Consider the following 17172-nt stretch of genomic DNA (forward strand, 5'->3'; position numbering starts at 1 on the left):
TTGCAGTTCTCTACAGCCAACACAGTGGAGCCACGCACTTCAGTCCATGACCTGTATCATGATTTTAGTACATGGCTGATGTGTTTCAGAAGGAAAAAAGTGCCAGGCTAAGTTCATTCCCTTGCACAGGTCTATCTCAAAGGGGGATTAACTAAATGATCTAAAAGCAGGACCTTGCTGGAGACTAAAATCAGAGAAGTTTTGATTCATAACATAGGCTTCCAAAGCAAAGGAAGATGAGACACTACATCCTTCAGCAGGTGATGTGGCTGAGCATATTCTAACATAAATATTGAAAACTTAACCAAATGAGACAAAGCTGCTCTTGCTCACATCCATAGACTTTGGAACTGATCTGAGATTGAAGCTCATTATAACATCAGTTAGGTACCAAAAGGGGAATGAAAACATGTAGTTAGGTTATGAAAAAATGCATTGCTCACAATGTAGTAACTCAATGGCCTCTCCATGCCCTTCACAAAGCCAAGCTTGCTTCAAGGGCTGAAAGGAGTCAGAAACTATTATTTTACCTCTTGCCTTGTCTCAGTTTTAGGTAAGAATCTGGAAGATGAGTTTTGGATAACAAGAGTTGTTGGCTCTGTGAGCACATTCCTTTACTCCTGCCTATCCTCCAGCTGACTGTACCCAGAAAAGTATCTCTTCATCTGCTCTACCCCTACTACTAAAGCTGCCAGGATTTTGTATTTTGTTCCCACTTACAGCCCTCTCTCTCCTACCATTCATTGGCAGTCTCTGTTTGTTCCAATACAGCGAGTTTTGCTCTCAGATTAGTTTTTCCAACCTCCCCCTCTTCCATTTCAAGCATATTGGAATTTTCTTACATACTTTTCTCCACTCCACCTTTGCCCTTATTCTCCATCCATTCCCTCCGGTGTCCTTTTCCATTTCTATGACACACTTTTTCCCACCTAGCTGTTTCTTTGAATGCGTTATCATTAGCTTCTATCCATAAATTAAGGTTGGGCCTGGTCCCAAAACCAGAATCAATTGGAGTTGTAAGGGGCAGTCCTATCCACAAGCCAGTAATAAACCATGTCCCGTAGCATGCAAAGAGAAAGCTGTGTTATTGCATACGCTTCTTTCTAAATCAGAGACTATAAAATGAAGACTGCAGTCTTGCAGAAATTCTTTGTAGCACTTTTTTTTCTGCTTGGTTTCTTTCTTTTTTTTTTTTTTTTGCAAGATTAGCAGAACTAAGGACAGCATCCTGGCCAAATTTCTATTTAGGGTAATCTCTTCTGCTATTTCAGATACATGCTACATTGTTTTTTTCCATTTCCTAGCCCCAGAGGTTAGGTGGTAAATGGCTGTCATGTTCTCTTAAAATCTAAAATGTCGCATATTGGGACAGAGGCTTTACCAGCTCAGAAGGAAGCACTAGCAACCTTCCACTCTGGGTAGTTAATGCCACTCTGGTGATACTCACACCTCCCTCTGAGGTTTGTGGTATGAGGCCTGCCTGAGACAGGCAAGCTGGGCAAGTACTATGCTTTTCTCCTCTCACTGGCATCCAGTGTGGCGCTCCACAGCTGCAAGAGCCCACTTTTCAGTACTGAGTGATGAAAACATCTATGACTCTTCACATTTAATAATAATAAGCAACAATAGTACTGAGAACTTTGAACTGAAAAGAAGACGATACCAGCATCATTTAATCACTGAGAGGGATAGGATGTGGAAAATAAAGGAGTGCCCTAAGGTCTCTCACTGAGTCAGGCAGTGTCAGCAGCAGGGCTTGCCATAGCCTGTGGCATGCTATCTATGTGACTCCTACCACCTCCTTTATGCAATTCAAACTCCAATTTGAGAAACTTGGCCTTCATTTGTGTACAAGCACTGGAATCCAAAGAGAAAAGCAAAATGTGTGCTTTTAAGCTGCTTACATATCCATCAGGTCACCAACTTGTATGCGGGAGACGGGAAGCCAATCTGAGGGTGCAAAACCTCATTTCACATGTGAACATCCCTGTTCCAGTACTGCCTCAGCACAGGGCGTGGAGAGGACAGCACTGCTCAGGGCACACGTGGAGCTCTTCCCAATATTTCAGACAACTGTGTTGCTGGTAGCTCGCAAAAGCACTCAGCCAAAACTGCTGACACGTGTCAAATTCCCCAGGCAGCATTACTGGCCTGGCCAAGTGAGTATGAGGAGCCATCTGGCCAGGGACATGGAGCCCACGTGTCAGGGAGTGGCCTCTTGCTCCCCAGGCTGGGATAATTGGACATTGTTCAGACACTGAATCGCTGCTCTGTTGGGCTGCGGGCTTGTCTTGTAGGGGCGAGCTAATTAACATGCAAACTGCCAGGGGAAGGAGAGGGTCAGAGATGGCCCCCACCCCTTCTTCTCTCCCATATAAACAGGAGGATTTGGTGCCACCACAACACCCCGAAGTAGAGAGGGGAGAATGGGTGGGGATGGGGAGGTGAAGGGAGAAGCCTCTTGAACGCATCCCATTCAAACACAAATACAGGAACCCATGTCAAACATGGGAAAGGATTTTCCTGACACAACAGCCCACAAAGCCACCTAGAGATCTCAGCAGCACACAGTGCCGTGCTTGCTGCCTTCTCTTCCTTGTCTCACATCAGCCAAGGTCCTGCTTTTCCCCACCACAGTCCAACCAAAGAGCTGAAAACACTGCAGAGACAGGACTGCATTGAATGTCCCAATCTCCACACTGGCATCGCCATGAGGTAAAGCAAGTAGCCTTACTGCTGTCAGCCTCTTTTCAAGGAGGCAGGAGTCGGGGAGAGGATAGAAACGAGGCACTTTACAAGATAAAAGATCTTTCCTTGAGCACAAGACTGATGTCAAGTGCACCTGCACTATTTCTTAATCAAAACTATACAAAATCTTTTCATATCCTGCAAACATTTTCTGTCAAGAGGCAGGAATGGATTTTTCTGTTTTTTCTCATTCTCCTAAAGAAAACATGCATGTGTCTCTCCCCTTTTTCTACCAATGCTCAGTTAGATTGGCTTCATAGGTATATAATGTTGGAAATAAAAGACTTGCTGTCACCCTTTGTCCACCTGTTAAATCCTGCCACCACCCTGCAATCAGTTCAAATCTATAGTAAGATATGCATGAAAAAGCCTTGTAGGGAACCATTATTAGGGCAGGGATAAGCCTCCAAAGCACTTAGGATGCAGAGCCGCAGTTCACGTCTGCCTTTAATGCCCAAGAGCTAACATCAATAATTTAATGAGTGCCTTACATCCTGAAATATTTCACAAACGGCAAAAACAAGACTCACTCCACCCAACTCTAGGCTGGGAGGTGGCAGCTCTTGAGCCAGGCAGAGCAATGCTACGTGACAGTTTAGGACACTGGATGAAAAAACATATCCTACCTCCAGAAGAAACTGCTTCTGTGAAGGAAAAGACACAGTACAGCATGTACATGTATAAAAAAGCCCTATCCCCTAGGAAAAAAAAAAAAGATAAGCCAGGGATTTTTTAAAAGCATTGAGGTCCTTGTTTTACCCTGTGCTCAAATGGCAACATCTCTCCAAATGATGCCAAAGCAGCAAGTTGACTGAATCGATACTACACTTGCCATCTTCTGAATCACTCACTCCATTCCTGTAGCAGATTTTTTTTGGCCACTCCCATACAAGCACTAACCAGACATAAACCTGCTTAGGGTGTAATTGCTGCAAGTGTGGCTTAAAGCTGAACAGCAGCACACTTACTGAGCTGCCGTGCTGAGGAGCCTAAGCAGCATCCAGTTAATCTTCTCAAATCTCATTATTGCAGCAGAGTGACAGATGGGTATTTTAGCAGGCTAGAAATGAGGCCTAATTAGGACTCCTAGCCCTTCTTTGTATTTATCTCATCAGTTCTTCCCTGCCTCAAGCAGGTTTGTGAGCAGTGATGGCAGGCTGCCTCTATCACTGTGCTCTGTCTGCCACCCCGAGGACAGCAGGCACTGGGTCACCTGCACCCACCTGATCTAGGCTGCAGGAGTATCTCATTCCTCATCTATGTTCTGGCAAGTCTGGAGGGTGAGCCCAAACTAAAGTTATTGGGATACAGAATTGAATTTCCTGACTCGGACCCCATTTGTGGCTTTACACAGCAAACCTTGGGCAGCAGTATGTAACCCACTATTGAGCCAGGAGGGAAGAATGATGGACTCAATGGATCAAAACCAGCTCTTCTCATTTCTCCTCCTAAGCCTGCCTTAGGCACAGACGCTTGATGTATTGACTTTGGCAACATGTGCATACTGCCATCCTGGCAGTAAAGTTATTGAAATGGAGGGGGACAGGAGGGGATAAAAAAAAATCTTCAACTAAACAGGGGGAACTGAAAACACTTGAGAGAAGGGAGAATCCTCCACAGTCCCACTGTAACCCTGAGCCATCGCCTCAGGCCTCCACGCTCTTTTTAGAGATTCCAGGACATTTGTTTTAACTTCTTTTTTTTTTCCCTGCATTCCTCCTTGTTGTACTTCTGGTTTCCAGTTGGGATTGGAATGGAGAGAACAGGATTATAGAAGGAAGTCTGTTGCTCTATTTTTCTGGCTTGATTAGAAGCAGAAGATGCAATAAATCTCACAAGAGAGTTTGTTCTCATTTAGCCTCTTGTGTATCTGAAACTACTAGACCAGGGCAAGGGTAAGGAAAATGCAGTACCAAGTGGAGCACACTGAGAAGATAGAAAGAGCAAAGTATTGAAACTGTTTCCCTCTCTGATTTTGCACAAGGAAAGAAAACAATTCAGTCCCACCGACAGCTTATTTATTTCACACAAATTGCAGCACAGATGCAAGGGCTCCAGAAGGAGTCTTACCCTGCCTGATCACACCTCTGAACCTCCTGAAGTGTGACTGCCACCACTAGCAGTGGCACCATAATGAGAGATGAATAGAAATACAAGCACTAGTTGCACATGGAGCAAAGGGTTTTCCACATGCTGGATGGCCCTGTTGTGCTGCCAAGATTACTGTCTGCAATAGTACTGACAGTCACATTTGCTGCTGAGATGGTAAAATGCAGAATAACAATAGTATGAAAAATATCCCATCTTAAATATTCCCAACCAGATACACACACAGACACATACACACACACACACACACACACCCCCACACACACCCTTCTCTACCAATGTTCTGTGTCTGCTAAATCAGCATTTTTCTATGAGCCAGTGACTATAGATGATGAGCTCAGGTACAGATCTAGCCTAGCTTCTCAGCCCTGGATCCCACATGTAGAGAAAATTTGTGAGCATGTTCAGCACCTTTCAGATAAAAAGGCAGTACCAATGCTGCTGTATTTAGTGAAAACCAGCAGTGGTATCCTTTAAATGAAGGTTGTACTGGAGAATCTGACCTGGTCTCCTGTCTAATGCTCTTTAGGAAATAAGTTAAACGACTTAGTTACATCAGGAACGTCTTCTGGCCATTTGAATGTTCCATCACTATTTTAGAGATGGAGGTATATCTCCGCTAACCATTTCCTCGTGTGCCAGTATTTAATGACATTATAAAACCAAATACGTGTACGTTCCCAGATTGCAGAGAGCAAAGAGAGGACATGAGATTTAAAGAGACCTTTGCATTTGGGTTGGCATTTATGTTTTGTTCTTTCTTTAACTGTTCTGTGCTTTATAGAACTAAACAAAGCCTCCTGTTTCAGATGATAAATCTTCACGCTGCTCCTGGCCCCAGAGAGCACAGGAGATAATAGCATTTCCAAAGGCATTTAGTTAGCTGAGCCTTGAGTGTAGAAGAGGGCAGTGAGAGGAGCTAGAGATAAATGGCTATGAAACCAACTCAGCTGCTCAGGGCATATTTCTAAGAGCAGCAGCCACAGCTGAGAATCCTGCAGAGTGATGCACGTTTCCCCTCCCCTTGCTCAATCCCTGTGCTGGAGAAGGGCTTGTAACACAGCCACCACAAAAGAAAGAAGCCTGGCCACAATGTCCTGGTTCAGTGCACAGTGGCTTTTTGGGGAGGGAGAATGAAGTTGTTACAATCACCACTTGAGAAAAGTGTGCTGCTTCAAAGCATTATTTGTAGACTTTCTATTAAACCAAGGCTCTACTCAGCTTTCAGAAGATGCAGCATATCAATGTATTATATAAAGCATACATTAATTCATTTAAGCTGGCCCACAGCAAAACTGCAGAAACCATTAAAGAACAGGGGCTCTTTATGAAAAGACAATTCATTTCAAGCATTAACCAGGGCAGAAAGGATCCTTTACATTGTCCCAATTGCACATTAGCTATTGACTGAATTTTACAGCCTAAGCTGGGATAGCAAGGCAAATTTCTGATAAGTAACTGTATCAATTACTTAAGAACATCAGAAGAATTAGGAGGAGGGGGGTTGAGGGGGGAAGATCCTTCCCCTCTGCACCACTGAGCCCACACCTGGAGTCCTGTGTCCAGCTCTGGGCCCCATAGTACAAGGAATTACTGGAGCAAGCTCAGATGAGGGCCACAGAGATGACTAAGGGGCTGGAGCATCTCTCATATGAGGAGAGGCTGGAATTGTTCAGCCTGGGTACGAGATGGATCAGGAAGGATCTGTCAATGTGAATGAATACCTGATGGGAGGGAATGAAGAAAAGGAAGCCTATCTCTTCTCAGTGGTGCCTACTGACAGTACAAAACACACAAATTAAAAACCATGAGACTCCATCTGAACACAATACTTTTTTACTGTTACAGTAATCACAGAGGTTGTGGAGTCTTCATCTGTGGAGATATTCAAAATGCAGCTGGACACAGTCCTGGGCAACTGGCTCAAGATGACTCTACTTGAGCAGAGGTTTTGGTGTACATAGACTCAAGAAGTCCCTGCTCACCTCAGTAGTCATGTGATTCTGTAACACTTTTTGCTGCTGTTAAGGTAACTCTTCCTACATGGACATTAACTAACCTAAGTCAAGGCAGCCACCCAGCCAACTCAACATGACTTGGAACTCGCTCTGTCACGCACATTATCAGCTGCTGACAGCAGAATGGAGGAAGGCTGGTTTGAGTCTAGGCCAGGCTGCTGCTCCCAAATGAAAACACAGCAGCTGAGGTAGAGGAACTGAAGGCAAATGCAAAAAGCATGAATTTTGTTCTACGCCTTTTGGTGCATTGTTAAAATCAAAAGGGCCTCCGCTGGGGTGAAAATGGGGAATCTAATCTAGCTGGCAACATCATGTTTGAGGCAGGAGGATGAAACAGAAGAGGACTGGGACTTTCCTGTCTTCTTATGTGCCAAAAGACTTGTAGCATTAGGGGCTGAACTCCTCGCCCTCACACACAAGGATAGCATTGATCTGGTACTTGAGTGAGGGTGAACTTTAGTATTAGTGTCTTTAACTTCATTATATGCACAGGCCACAACATCTGACAATAAGCTACATTTTAAGCCCATGGTAAGTACTTTCATATCTGCAATCACAGTGGTGCAGAAGATTAGACAGACTGATGTGGTTTCAGATAAATATAGAAAACAGAGGACTACATTATTGAATTAAGTATGAAAGTTAATAATACAGTCAGCACGGTTGCACAACGTTATTTCATTTAACATTAAATTCAATTTATGCTACACTGTTCTCTGTCTGTGGCCATTGTAAACATGCTGCAGATTCTTCTTCTTTTTTTTTTTTTGTTGACAATGCAAAACACATTAACTGAAGTTATCAGCAGAGAAGCTGAAGGCTCTGGCATACGAACAAAAGACAGCTGGGTCTTGAGGCTCTGGGAATGTATGGAGAGGAGCCACAAGTAGGCAGCTAGCAACACTGCTTGCCCTTAAAGCAACCAGCACTGCAGCCATTTAGCAGCCTTTGCATTTTAATAAGGTATCTGCAGGTTTCCATGTCAAAGTTTTAAGTGTGCCTGGTGCCTTGGTGGTGGTTCAGGACTGGAGGCAGATGCTGGTAGCTCTCCATCCTTTAATCACTCTCCAGATGAGAGATCCAGTCCAAGCCATGATGTGGGCAGTCCATCTGCCAGCCGCCCCAACCCAGGCCCTTCAAAGCAGGGCTGGGTACGCCATTACTGACAGGCTGTTTTCATTTCCCTCATTACCGTTAAAGGAGAAACACTGGAACATAAATTTTTGGCACAACCCTGACTGACAGCAAATGTTGCTGCTGTAGCACTGCGTCATGTATGCAAAGCCCAAGTTACAGATGTGAGCTTTCGAGTATTTTTTTGTGTGTCATGAGCACTCCAAAACCAAAACTTTAGATCCAAGCACCCACGCCAATGGGGATCTCCCAGACCTTTTCATCACATCTAAATCAGCCTGTGTTGTACATCCACCCTGTGCAGTGCCAGCATTTCATCCACCTTTGAGAGCTGTGATACCACAAGCAGTGAAGTTTGGTTCACTCCTTGGTTTCCATGTTCAGATGAAATCAGCCGTTACCAACAAAGAGAAAACATTTGCTAAATCAAAATATATTTTCTAATCTCATATGTGCAGGCAAGACGTGTGATTCATGCTGTTCACAGGGGGTGGGGGAGAAGGCAGGATCAAAGTGGGGCTCAGTGCATGCAAACGACACGTCTGCCTCCTGTGGTTCTCAGTGAGGGAAACGTAAAGCAGGAGGCAACATGGAAGAGCTCTCTGCTAATCACACAGTGCTAGCAATGCAAAGTCAATACAGAACAAGGAGCTGAGCTCACAACATGAATGTTAAATGGCAGTAACACTGTGCTACAGAGACACAAAAAATCCAGCTCCCAGGAACCAGAAACAGATTGAGCAAGTAACAAAAACATCATCCAAAACAAGGAGGAACAACAAAGCAACAGAGGCAAACAGATGGCTTCTGCTCCCGTTGTTCCCAGTGTCTTTTTGCTCTCACTTGTTGCCATAGAGGCTGGTATCTGGGACTCAAAATGTGACGTTCTGCTTGTGGGAGCGGGTAGAGAAAAAGCAAGATTTACATTATTAATAATTTCCCCCACACTGTCCATTTTGGCAGCAGAGTTTCTCACTCTCCTGTCTGCTGGACATGCCTTGGCAGTCTCTGAAAGAGCAAGGAGCTGTCTTCCCTCCAAGCCCAGCCCAGCTTATTCACTGCCAATACATGTACTCACCACATGTACTCACCTCTCAGTGGCCCTCTGCCACAGCTCTCCTATACTGTATAATAGTACAATCCCACTTCTTTTGCCCCCAAACTTCAGAGCTGTCCCTTTTACTCCTATCACAAAGACGAGGGATGCATCCTTAAATATCCACACAGCCTGCATGACTATAGCCAGGAATAGACCCCACAGAGGGCAGGTCATGGGGCTTCTCAGCGTATCAGCACTGTGAAAATGTAGAACAGACCACAGCAGAACAGCACACAATAAAAAAGGACTAATGCATTTCCAAGCCAGCCCAAGAGGCCATTCTTGTCCTGTTCTCATCCCAGCCCCTGCCACTTCCTTCCTTGAATGGAGACAAGTGTTTGCATAGCCACAGCGTAAGGTAGGTCAGGGAAGAGATCTAGGTTGAAAGCAATTTGGCTACAGAAAAAGGTTTCTTTTCAGCTTGATCAGTTTTTGAGACAGAAATCCCCAGTGCCACAGTTTCTAATTTTGAGAGCAGGATGAATGTAGCCCTTCATTCTTCTGCAGCAGATTAAATGAGCGTATGGCATTTTCATTTTTCCAAGGGGACTTTAAAAAAAAAAAAAAAACCATCTTTTTCCTCCACTTTGCCATTAATGGTCCTTCAGCAGTTTTCCCGGGATTTTCTGCATGCATCACTAACCAAAAGCACCTATCCAAAAGTATGGGCATTTACTTTGAAATATCACCACAAGACAGGCAGCTTAAAAGAATGTACTAAGTGAATAGAAATGCACCTTTGTGTGGTACACACTTACTTGTGCTATGGACTTGCAAGCACCCTCCTGTTCGTATCTGCATGCTCTTATCCCACAAACACACGCAGCTGCACATGCAAGTGTGAGGAAGGAAAGCCACACGACCCAGAAAAGCTGCTTCACATCTGGGTAGCAGGTTTAATGATTGGCTCCAAAGGGACTCTGTTCTCAAAGCAAACTACTTTTTTCCTGAGTGACAGGTCTTTTCATCCATTCAAGTATGGACAAGGCAGCTTCTCTATGCAATACAAAATGTCAAAACCAGGCAGAAGATAGCGTGCTTAAGGAGCTGCACCAACACAGCCAAAGAGTATCCAATACCATCTTTCCTTCGTACATAGCGCATTATTGCTGAAATTATTGTTACAATTTTCTCTTGGAACTACCTGCCTATCCCACAGAAAAGTACCTACTGCAGCTCTCAACAACATTTAAGATCCTACTTGTGGAGCCAGTGCTACCATGTTTCTGAGATCACTACCACTAAATCAAAACTTTCCTTATTCTTTGATTCAAATGCAGTTGTGACAAGGCAGAAGCAGTCATTGCACAGCATAGAAGAGTATCACATGGGCTAGCCATATTGCTATCTCCTTTCCCATACTACAATCCAGGGACTTGCAAGGGTTTTCTCACACTTGCAGACAACAACTCCCTTTCCCTCCCCAGCCTCAGGGACTGCTGCTGCCTGGCCTTGCTCTCTGCCATGGCAAGAAGGACCCTCAAGTGGGGAGCACAAGGGAGTTGGTAGCTTCAAAGCTTCTCAAATGAAGCGCCCCTTTTTCTAAAGCAAAAAAACAAACAAAGGCAATAAGCAGCATTAGACAAAGGGCTAGAAAGTGCTTTGGGTGCTACAGGCTCAGGATGAGAGTCATTGAGGGAGCTGTGGGGAGTGTGGGAGGGGGTTGAGAGGAAAAGCTGAGCTCATTGCATCCCAACCAGACAACATCAGGCAGGAAACAGATGTGGAAGAAACCACAGAGGGGTACAGCAACAGCAGAACTAACTCTCCAGCAAATAGGGGAATCTCAGACATATAGAGCTGATCTGCACCAATCTAAACAAGGCATTGAATCTGAGACTTTCTGCAGTCCTGGCAGCATCTGCTAGCACAGCATTGGGACACCACCATACTAAAAAATGAAGGAAACAATTTAGCCTTTTTCTAGCTGGCTCTAAGCAAATGAAGCAAAAGTAGGTGCGGATTTGAAGAAGTTCCTGTGCGAAAGACTGGGTTATCTTTTACCAGCACAATCCAATTTTTGTAGATGCTGTGTATATTTCCATTCTAAAAAGGGAAGTTGTACCTGCTTGTGTATCTGAAATTCCAATCTGAATGTCTGGGAATATTAAACTTCATTTTGACTTAGTCCCTCTCACTTTAACAGCTTTGACTCTTACAACAGCCTCCTCTTACAACACTTCTCTATACAACCAGAAGCAAGACTGCTCTCTGTGACTGTTTTCTTAAGCAGTTCAGACTGTCCTGCTCCAACTAAAGATGGTGCACAACTATGTGTCTTGTCTTCTCTGCTAGCCCATCCATCACTAGAAAATTATACTGTTGTTATTACAGGACCTGAAGGTGTGACGTGCAGCTCCCATTGACTTCAGTAGAGGCACAATGCATTTTTCTCCTCTGGAAATCAAGCTGGTTATCAAGAGGCCAAAACATGATTCTAATGTTAATCCTTTGAGGCTTATATCTGTCAGCCCCATTGCACCTGTACAATTCAATAAAGTTTGACACCGGAAAATGTTTTAGAAGAGGGTATTAACTTCATCCTGCATTGGTGCCTATCCATGTCCAAAGCCTGGGTGTAGACACTGCTTTCTAGTGAAGCTGATATTCCAAAAAATCACTTGACTTTGTGTGTGGATTCAGTGCTGACAGCAACACAAGAGGGACTATGTGAAATCAGACAACTTTTACTCACTGGTATTGCCAGCCATCATATCTTTATGTCCTATGTGAGCTTGGCCTCAAACACACTCCTATTCAAGTCATTGTTTGATAATTGTAGTGGGGAGGAAATAAAGTTGATTTTTCCCCAAGTTTCTAGCCCTCTTACCAGGAGAAAGATTTGAAAAAATAACTCAGATGCACACTGAAGTTTCAGAAAACAGAAAGCAGACAAAGAACCCAGCACTGATTTTTATTTAATGTCATAGCGTTTGTGGCCTTAGTCATGATTTCAAATGCTTGTGAGCACTGATAGCAGGCTGTCCCCATAAGGAGCATGACCAGTGTCTGTGTAGAGACCGTCATCAGGAAAAGGCCAAGTAGGGTCAAACGCGGTAGTGACAGGAACTGGCTTGAAACACAATAAATTTAACACATCTGAGATTCTAACCAACCACCAGACAGCAACATCTGTCCATCACCACTGACCTGTGTCAGATCTGAAGAATCGACTTCTAGCTAAAGGCTTTGTGTCTCCTGAACTACCCCACTGTACCTGCTAAAGTCTTTCCATTTGGCTGCTTTTAAATACTTTGTAGTTCTGCAGCAGCTTTTATTACATTATCATAAAGTTCTTTCTAATAGAGGCTTAGGTACATGTGTCTGGTAGGGGAGACAGCAGGATCTTCAGCCGTCTCTGAAGTGGACCATAGCAAGTTATTAAACAGTTAAATGAGAGGAGAGGAAATGCTGATACCTTAAGTAGAACATAATTCGCTCCACTGGAATTTGGCAACAACACAGGGACTAAGGTCCTTGCAGAAAGCACAAGCTGCTCTTCAACAACCACAAGCATGTAGAGACTCAAGTTGTGCCTCTTCTGCACAAAGCAACACGCAAGTAGTGCAGCACCCCCTAACTGTAAAGGCCATGTGCTCATCCAGAGGGAAAAAAGTCAGACTGAATTGTCTACGCTAGCTTTGGCCATCCCCTGTGCTCCCTTTGCCAGCACCAGCAAAGCAGGTCTATGCATCCCTTTGCCTGTGCAGGACAAGTCACACAAAATAGCACTGCCGGATGCCATAAAGCATGCACGAAACCACAACTAACATGACTCGTGTCCTGCCTACCCTACAGCATCTTCTTTTCCAGTTAACCCTTCTGGGTGCATTTTAAAACCTGCTTTCAGAAAACTCCACAAAAATTGTTTTCTGGACAGCAGCCAAAGTGCCCTTCTGCTCCTCATCACTTCCAGATACCGTGAACAGTCTTATAACTTCGTTGCTTCCCAGCAGGGAACAACTTCAGCCTGTATCCCACCAGTTAAACACATAGTACTAAGTAAAGCAGACAGAAAACTATTGCTTTATGTCTCTGCCAAAGTCCCCTGTTTGCAGGAGCACTTACTTGTCACTGGAAATAATTCTTAGCAGGAAAATTCAGCTGTCCCCAAATCAACCATATCTCATACCCTAAGTGCTCCTCTAATTTTGTATAGTTACAGATTACATGTTTGTGATGTCTTATGATATCTGAACCTTCATTTTTTCCCAAGACATCATTTTGGCATACTTGGACACATTCCTATTGATCCTGAGAGCCCTACTAGCAACGAAATTAATATCTCTAATACTTTCATTTCTTCTCTCCCTGTCCTGATGAATAGTACCAGTCTAACTTACACCTTTCCCAGTAAACCAATAACAAGTGAGTCCTTCATTTCTGGGTCCCACCACACTGGGCAATGGGATGTGCTATTTAACAAATTGCAGTACTGCATAAAGGGAAAGGAACTCCATATTCTCCCGCACTGCTCCTCATCACAGAGACATAAGTAGGTTGGAACTGTGAACCATCCCACAAATGAGATTTGAGACAAAGTCCTTCTTTCTTGTGCTCAAAACAACTATTTAAAAAAAACTATGAGAGCCACTGAAATGCAAGAAGGGGGTAGAAACTTGGGAAACTAAGGAGAGGGAGGAGGAGTGAGTCATTGAGATCCCTCCTCCCCACAAACATAGATTTTGCTCTTCTAGCCTAATTTCTACTGCAGTAACTATGTTTCTCCCTTTAAAATTCCCCTTGCTGCTTCAAGTGAATATACTGCCTCTGCCTGCTTTCCTTGAGTTGTTTTCCAATGGTCCTGTAAACAGCTGTGAATAGTTCCTCCACCACGGCAGTTCATGTTAGCAGTGGATGGAATTCACCTATCTGCACCTCACATTGGCAAAGGGACAGCAGTTCACTAGATGTGTTATTTTTTCCTATCTCAATTAAATAATCATTAGGGGCCATATAACTTAGAAGATACAGTACCTGTTATGGACAATCCACAGTGAAATAGAATGACTGATTTTCCCCCATTTATAAGTAAATGCACAATATAACATTTTATCTTAGTGTTACATTTACTGCCCTCTTCACTGTGCAATGGAAAGGACTACTGTTATGTAGTCCATCCCTCTGCCAATGTGGTTCCACACTGCACTTCATCAGCCATGTTCATCAGCAAATGAAAGACCTGATTGTACAGCCCTGCCTGTACAAAGCTGACATTCCCGATAGAAGTCTTTTTTTTTCTTTTGCTCAGAGTAACCTGACATTGGTAAAAGTTAATTAACTCAAACTGGAACATAATGCTAAACCTGGATCATAATGCTAATATCAGGGATGGTAACAGGTACGTATTTATTTTTTCCTCTTGCTGAACTGCAGGTCTTTCTGCCTTCCAAACTCACAACGGCTTCTCTCATCATCCAACCCACTTTAAAAATCGTTCTGCTCCTTCCCTCATGACCAACCATTTCAAACTCAGGACCCTCTGATTTTATTGGAGTTACCTTTTGTCTGAGCTACTGTGTTCTTATCAGATACCTGGAGGCATTGAGGTCAAGAGGAGGAGGAAAGATAACAGGCAGGGTAGTGAACATGTTAGCTCAGCTGCCCCCTACAAACACCCTACTCCACCCCATACCCCAATCTCTGTCCTGTCTTCATCCAGCAGTGAAAGGACAACATGGGAACCCCCTACAATCCTACAAAATTCTAGTCTCATGGACTTCGGCAGGATTTTGAAGTCATGGAGGAGACAACACTAAGCACAGCTCAGATTCTCAAACCTGACTCTCTAAAAGCCTGCTACTCCTTTCCACAGCCAGGCAGATGGGAGAGGGCATCACAACATATGTCTGGCTACCTCTGTACACACTTAGACAGCTCAAGAGCCCTAGCCCAGTCCTTTCCCCACACACAGTGCTACTCATGCAAGGGTCATGCAGACGCGTCACCAAAGCAATCTTGCGATCATTCATTCATTGTGAGTAATGGGACAGTGACTCCACTTCCAGAGATAAACCAGCTCCAGGTTGTCTAACCCTTAGCTTTGGGAAAGGTCTGGTTTGCAGTCCTACCAGTTAAAAAAGGGGGACATGCGCTCTGCTTCTCTGCAACCATAGTGAGAATAAAGAAGCATTTACCATCCTGCCCAGAGCTCTCGAGATACTCCGTCAGGTCACAGCCGAATGCGCTCGCAGCTCCCTTCCTCTTGAGTTTCTGTTTGGCTCCCTTGTTCTTCATGAGGTTAGTCCCAAAAGAGGTTCGCCTCCCCTCCTGCCTTGCCCCCCTCCCCCCAACCTCACGCTGAGTGACAAAAATCTTGCTCTTCTCCTCAGACCACCGCCCGTGTCCCGCTCCCGGGGAGCAACATCGGGGGTCCTGTACAGCGTCCAGCCAGAGAAGTAAACATTAATCCCCACCAGATGTTGGGCTGCTCCTGTGGCAGAGGAAGGTCAGGGTGAGAAGAGGCTCCACAGCCAGCAGCAGCAGCGATCATAGCCTGAGCCCGGAAGGGTTCTCATCAGAGGGAAGTGGGTGGTGGATGGGTGCCCGCATCAGAGCTGGCAAGTTGGGGGCAGGAGATGGAGGGGGGATGTCTTGCCCTCAGCGCAGTCCCGGGACCATCCACGGCCACCTTCTGGGTTTCGTCAGTTGCGCTGTCGCCACTTCCAGCAGAAAGCGTCTCAGTCTGGTCGTCCTCCTCTTGGCTTTCGGAGGAGACTGGAAGTTCAAACCGACTAATGAAAAGGGACTGGGGAAGAGTCTGCACAAGGCTCCTCTTTGGCTCCCCCCCCTTCCCCTCCTCCTGCCTTTGGACAGTTAGAGGAATGAGAAACCAGCTTCCTGTCCTGACTCCCGCTCACTCTCTCTCTCTCCTTTCCCCCGTTTTACAAATCCTAGGATTATCCAGCTCAAAAAAATGCTGAAAGGAAGTTAGCTGAGGAGGGGGGCGGAGGACGATTTTTGGCAGTAAAATGTGTGTGTGTGTGTGTGTGTGTGTGTGCGTGCGTGAGAGGCTGAGGGAAAGCAGGGAAAGGAGTTGGGGGACAGGGATGAGGATAGCAGGAGGAAGAGGGGAAAATTCGTCCTGACAGTCGGCAGATAACGGACTGCCTGAGAGGAAATCACTGTGAGCCGGGACGCAGCCTGTGGAGCGGTCAGACGCTTCCTGCTCTACCAACGCTCAGCTCTGCAAAGGCCCGAGGAGGGTCCAGAGAGGAGGAAAGAGTACAGGAGCCTGTCCAGTAAATCTCTGCCTCTGTTCATCTTGTTCTTAGTCACAAGGCGGCTTCCTCCCCTCAAACACGACTCTGTGACTTCAGGATTTGCCTTCCCCTACAAAGGTGCAGGCTGGAGCTACTGAAGTGCAAGAAGGGGGCAGAAAGTTGGGAAACTAAGAAGAGAGGGGAGGAGGGAAACCTTGAGCTCCCTCCTCCCCGGCAAGCAGAAACAGATGCTGTCCGGGCATCTAAGTTCACATACTTTTGAGTCAGCTCCCAAAAAAGGCTCCCCTTCACCAACAAAGGGGTTTAGATAAGGAGCTGAAATGACTCAATAGCAGCAAGAAGGTCTGCCTTCAGGCCCTTAGTCTTGTCCATGTCATCTCCCCCCTCTCCCTCATGAACCCCTTTTCTAGTCCTCTTTTCAGTACATGCCTATCTCTGCTCATAAGAACAGTCACTTGCACTTACTCCACATTTTTGATCCTGGAAATTCAGACTTTTTTACAGGGCTGGGTATGCCCACCAGCATACCTAGGGAGAAAAAACTCACACTGCTAAGGCTTCACTGATCCCTCTCGCGCTGTGCCAAATGTAGCTGTGTAGGTCTGTGCCAAATGTAGCTGTGTAGGTCTGGGTGGAAAAATAAACAAACAAATGAAAAACAGGAAATTGCAGATTTTCACCAAAAATCAGACCAAAGACAAGGAGAATAATTTGGTTCGAAGGAGAGTAATTTGGTTCAAAACTCTCCAGGAACAGGGCAAAGGACTCCCTTAACCCACCTCCCTCCACAACCCTGGACTCTGCACCCTTGCACAGCAGACAAACTCCATCTCCTCCCATA

At 45.1% G+C, this 17172-nt stretch overlaps 1 protein-coding gene across 1 annotated transcript in view; it reads right to left on the reverse strand.

Moving 5' to 3' along the window:
* ARHGAP31 (Rho GTPase activating protein 31) overlaps positions 1 to 16419 on the reverse strand; it is a 60408-nt gene extending 43989 nt beyond the window's left edge. Inside the window, exon 1 of the mRNA XM_027653544.1 lies at positions 15246 to 16419. Within this exon, the coding sequence (XP_027509345.1) occupies positions 15246 to 15345 (100 nt within the window). The 5' untranslated portion in view covers positions 15346 to 16419. The remainder of the gene's footprint in view (positions 1 to 15245) is intronic.
* Positions 16420 to 17172: the final 753 nt, after the last annotated feature.

The sequence above is a fragment of the Corapipo altera genome, unplaced genomic scaffold (assembly GCF_003945725.1).
Source record: "Corapipo altera isolate COAL_440 unplaced genomic scaffold, ASM394572v1 61, whole genome shotgun sequence".
NCBI classification, from domain to species: Eukaryota; Metazoa; Chordata; class Aves; order Passeriformes; family Pipridae; genus Corapipo; species Corapipo altera.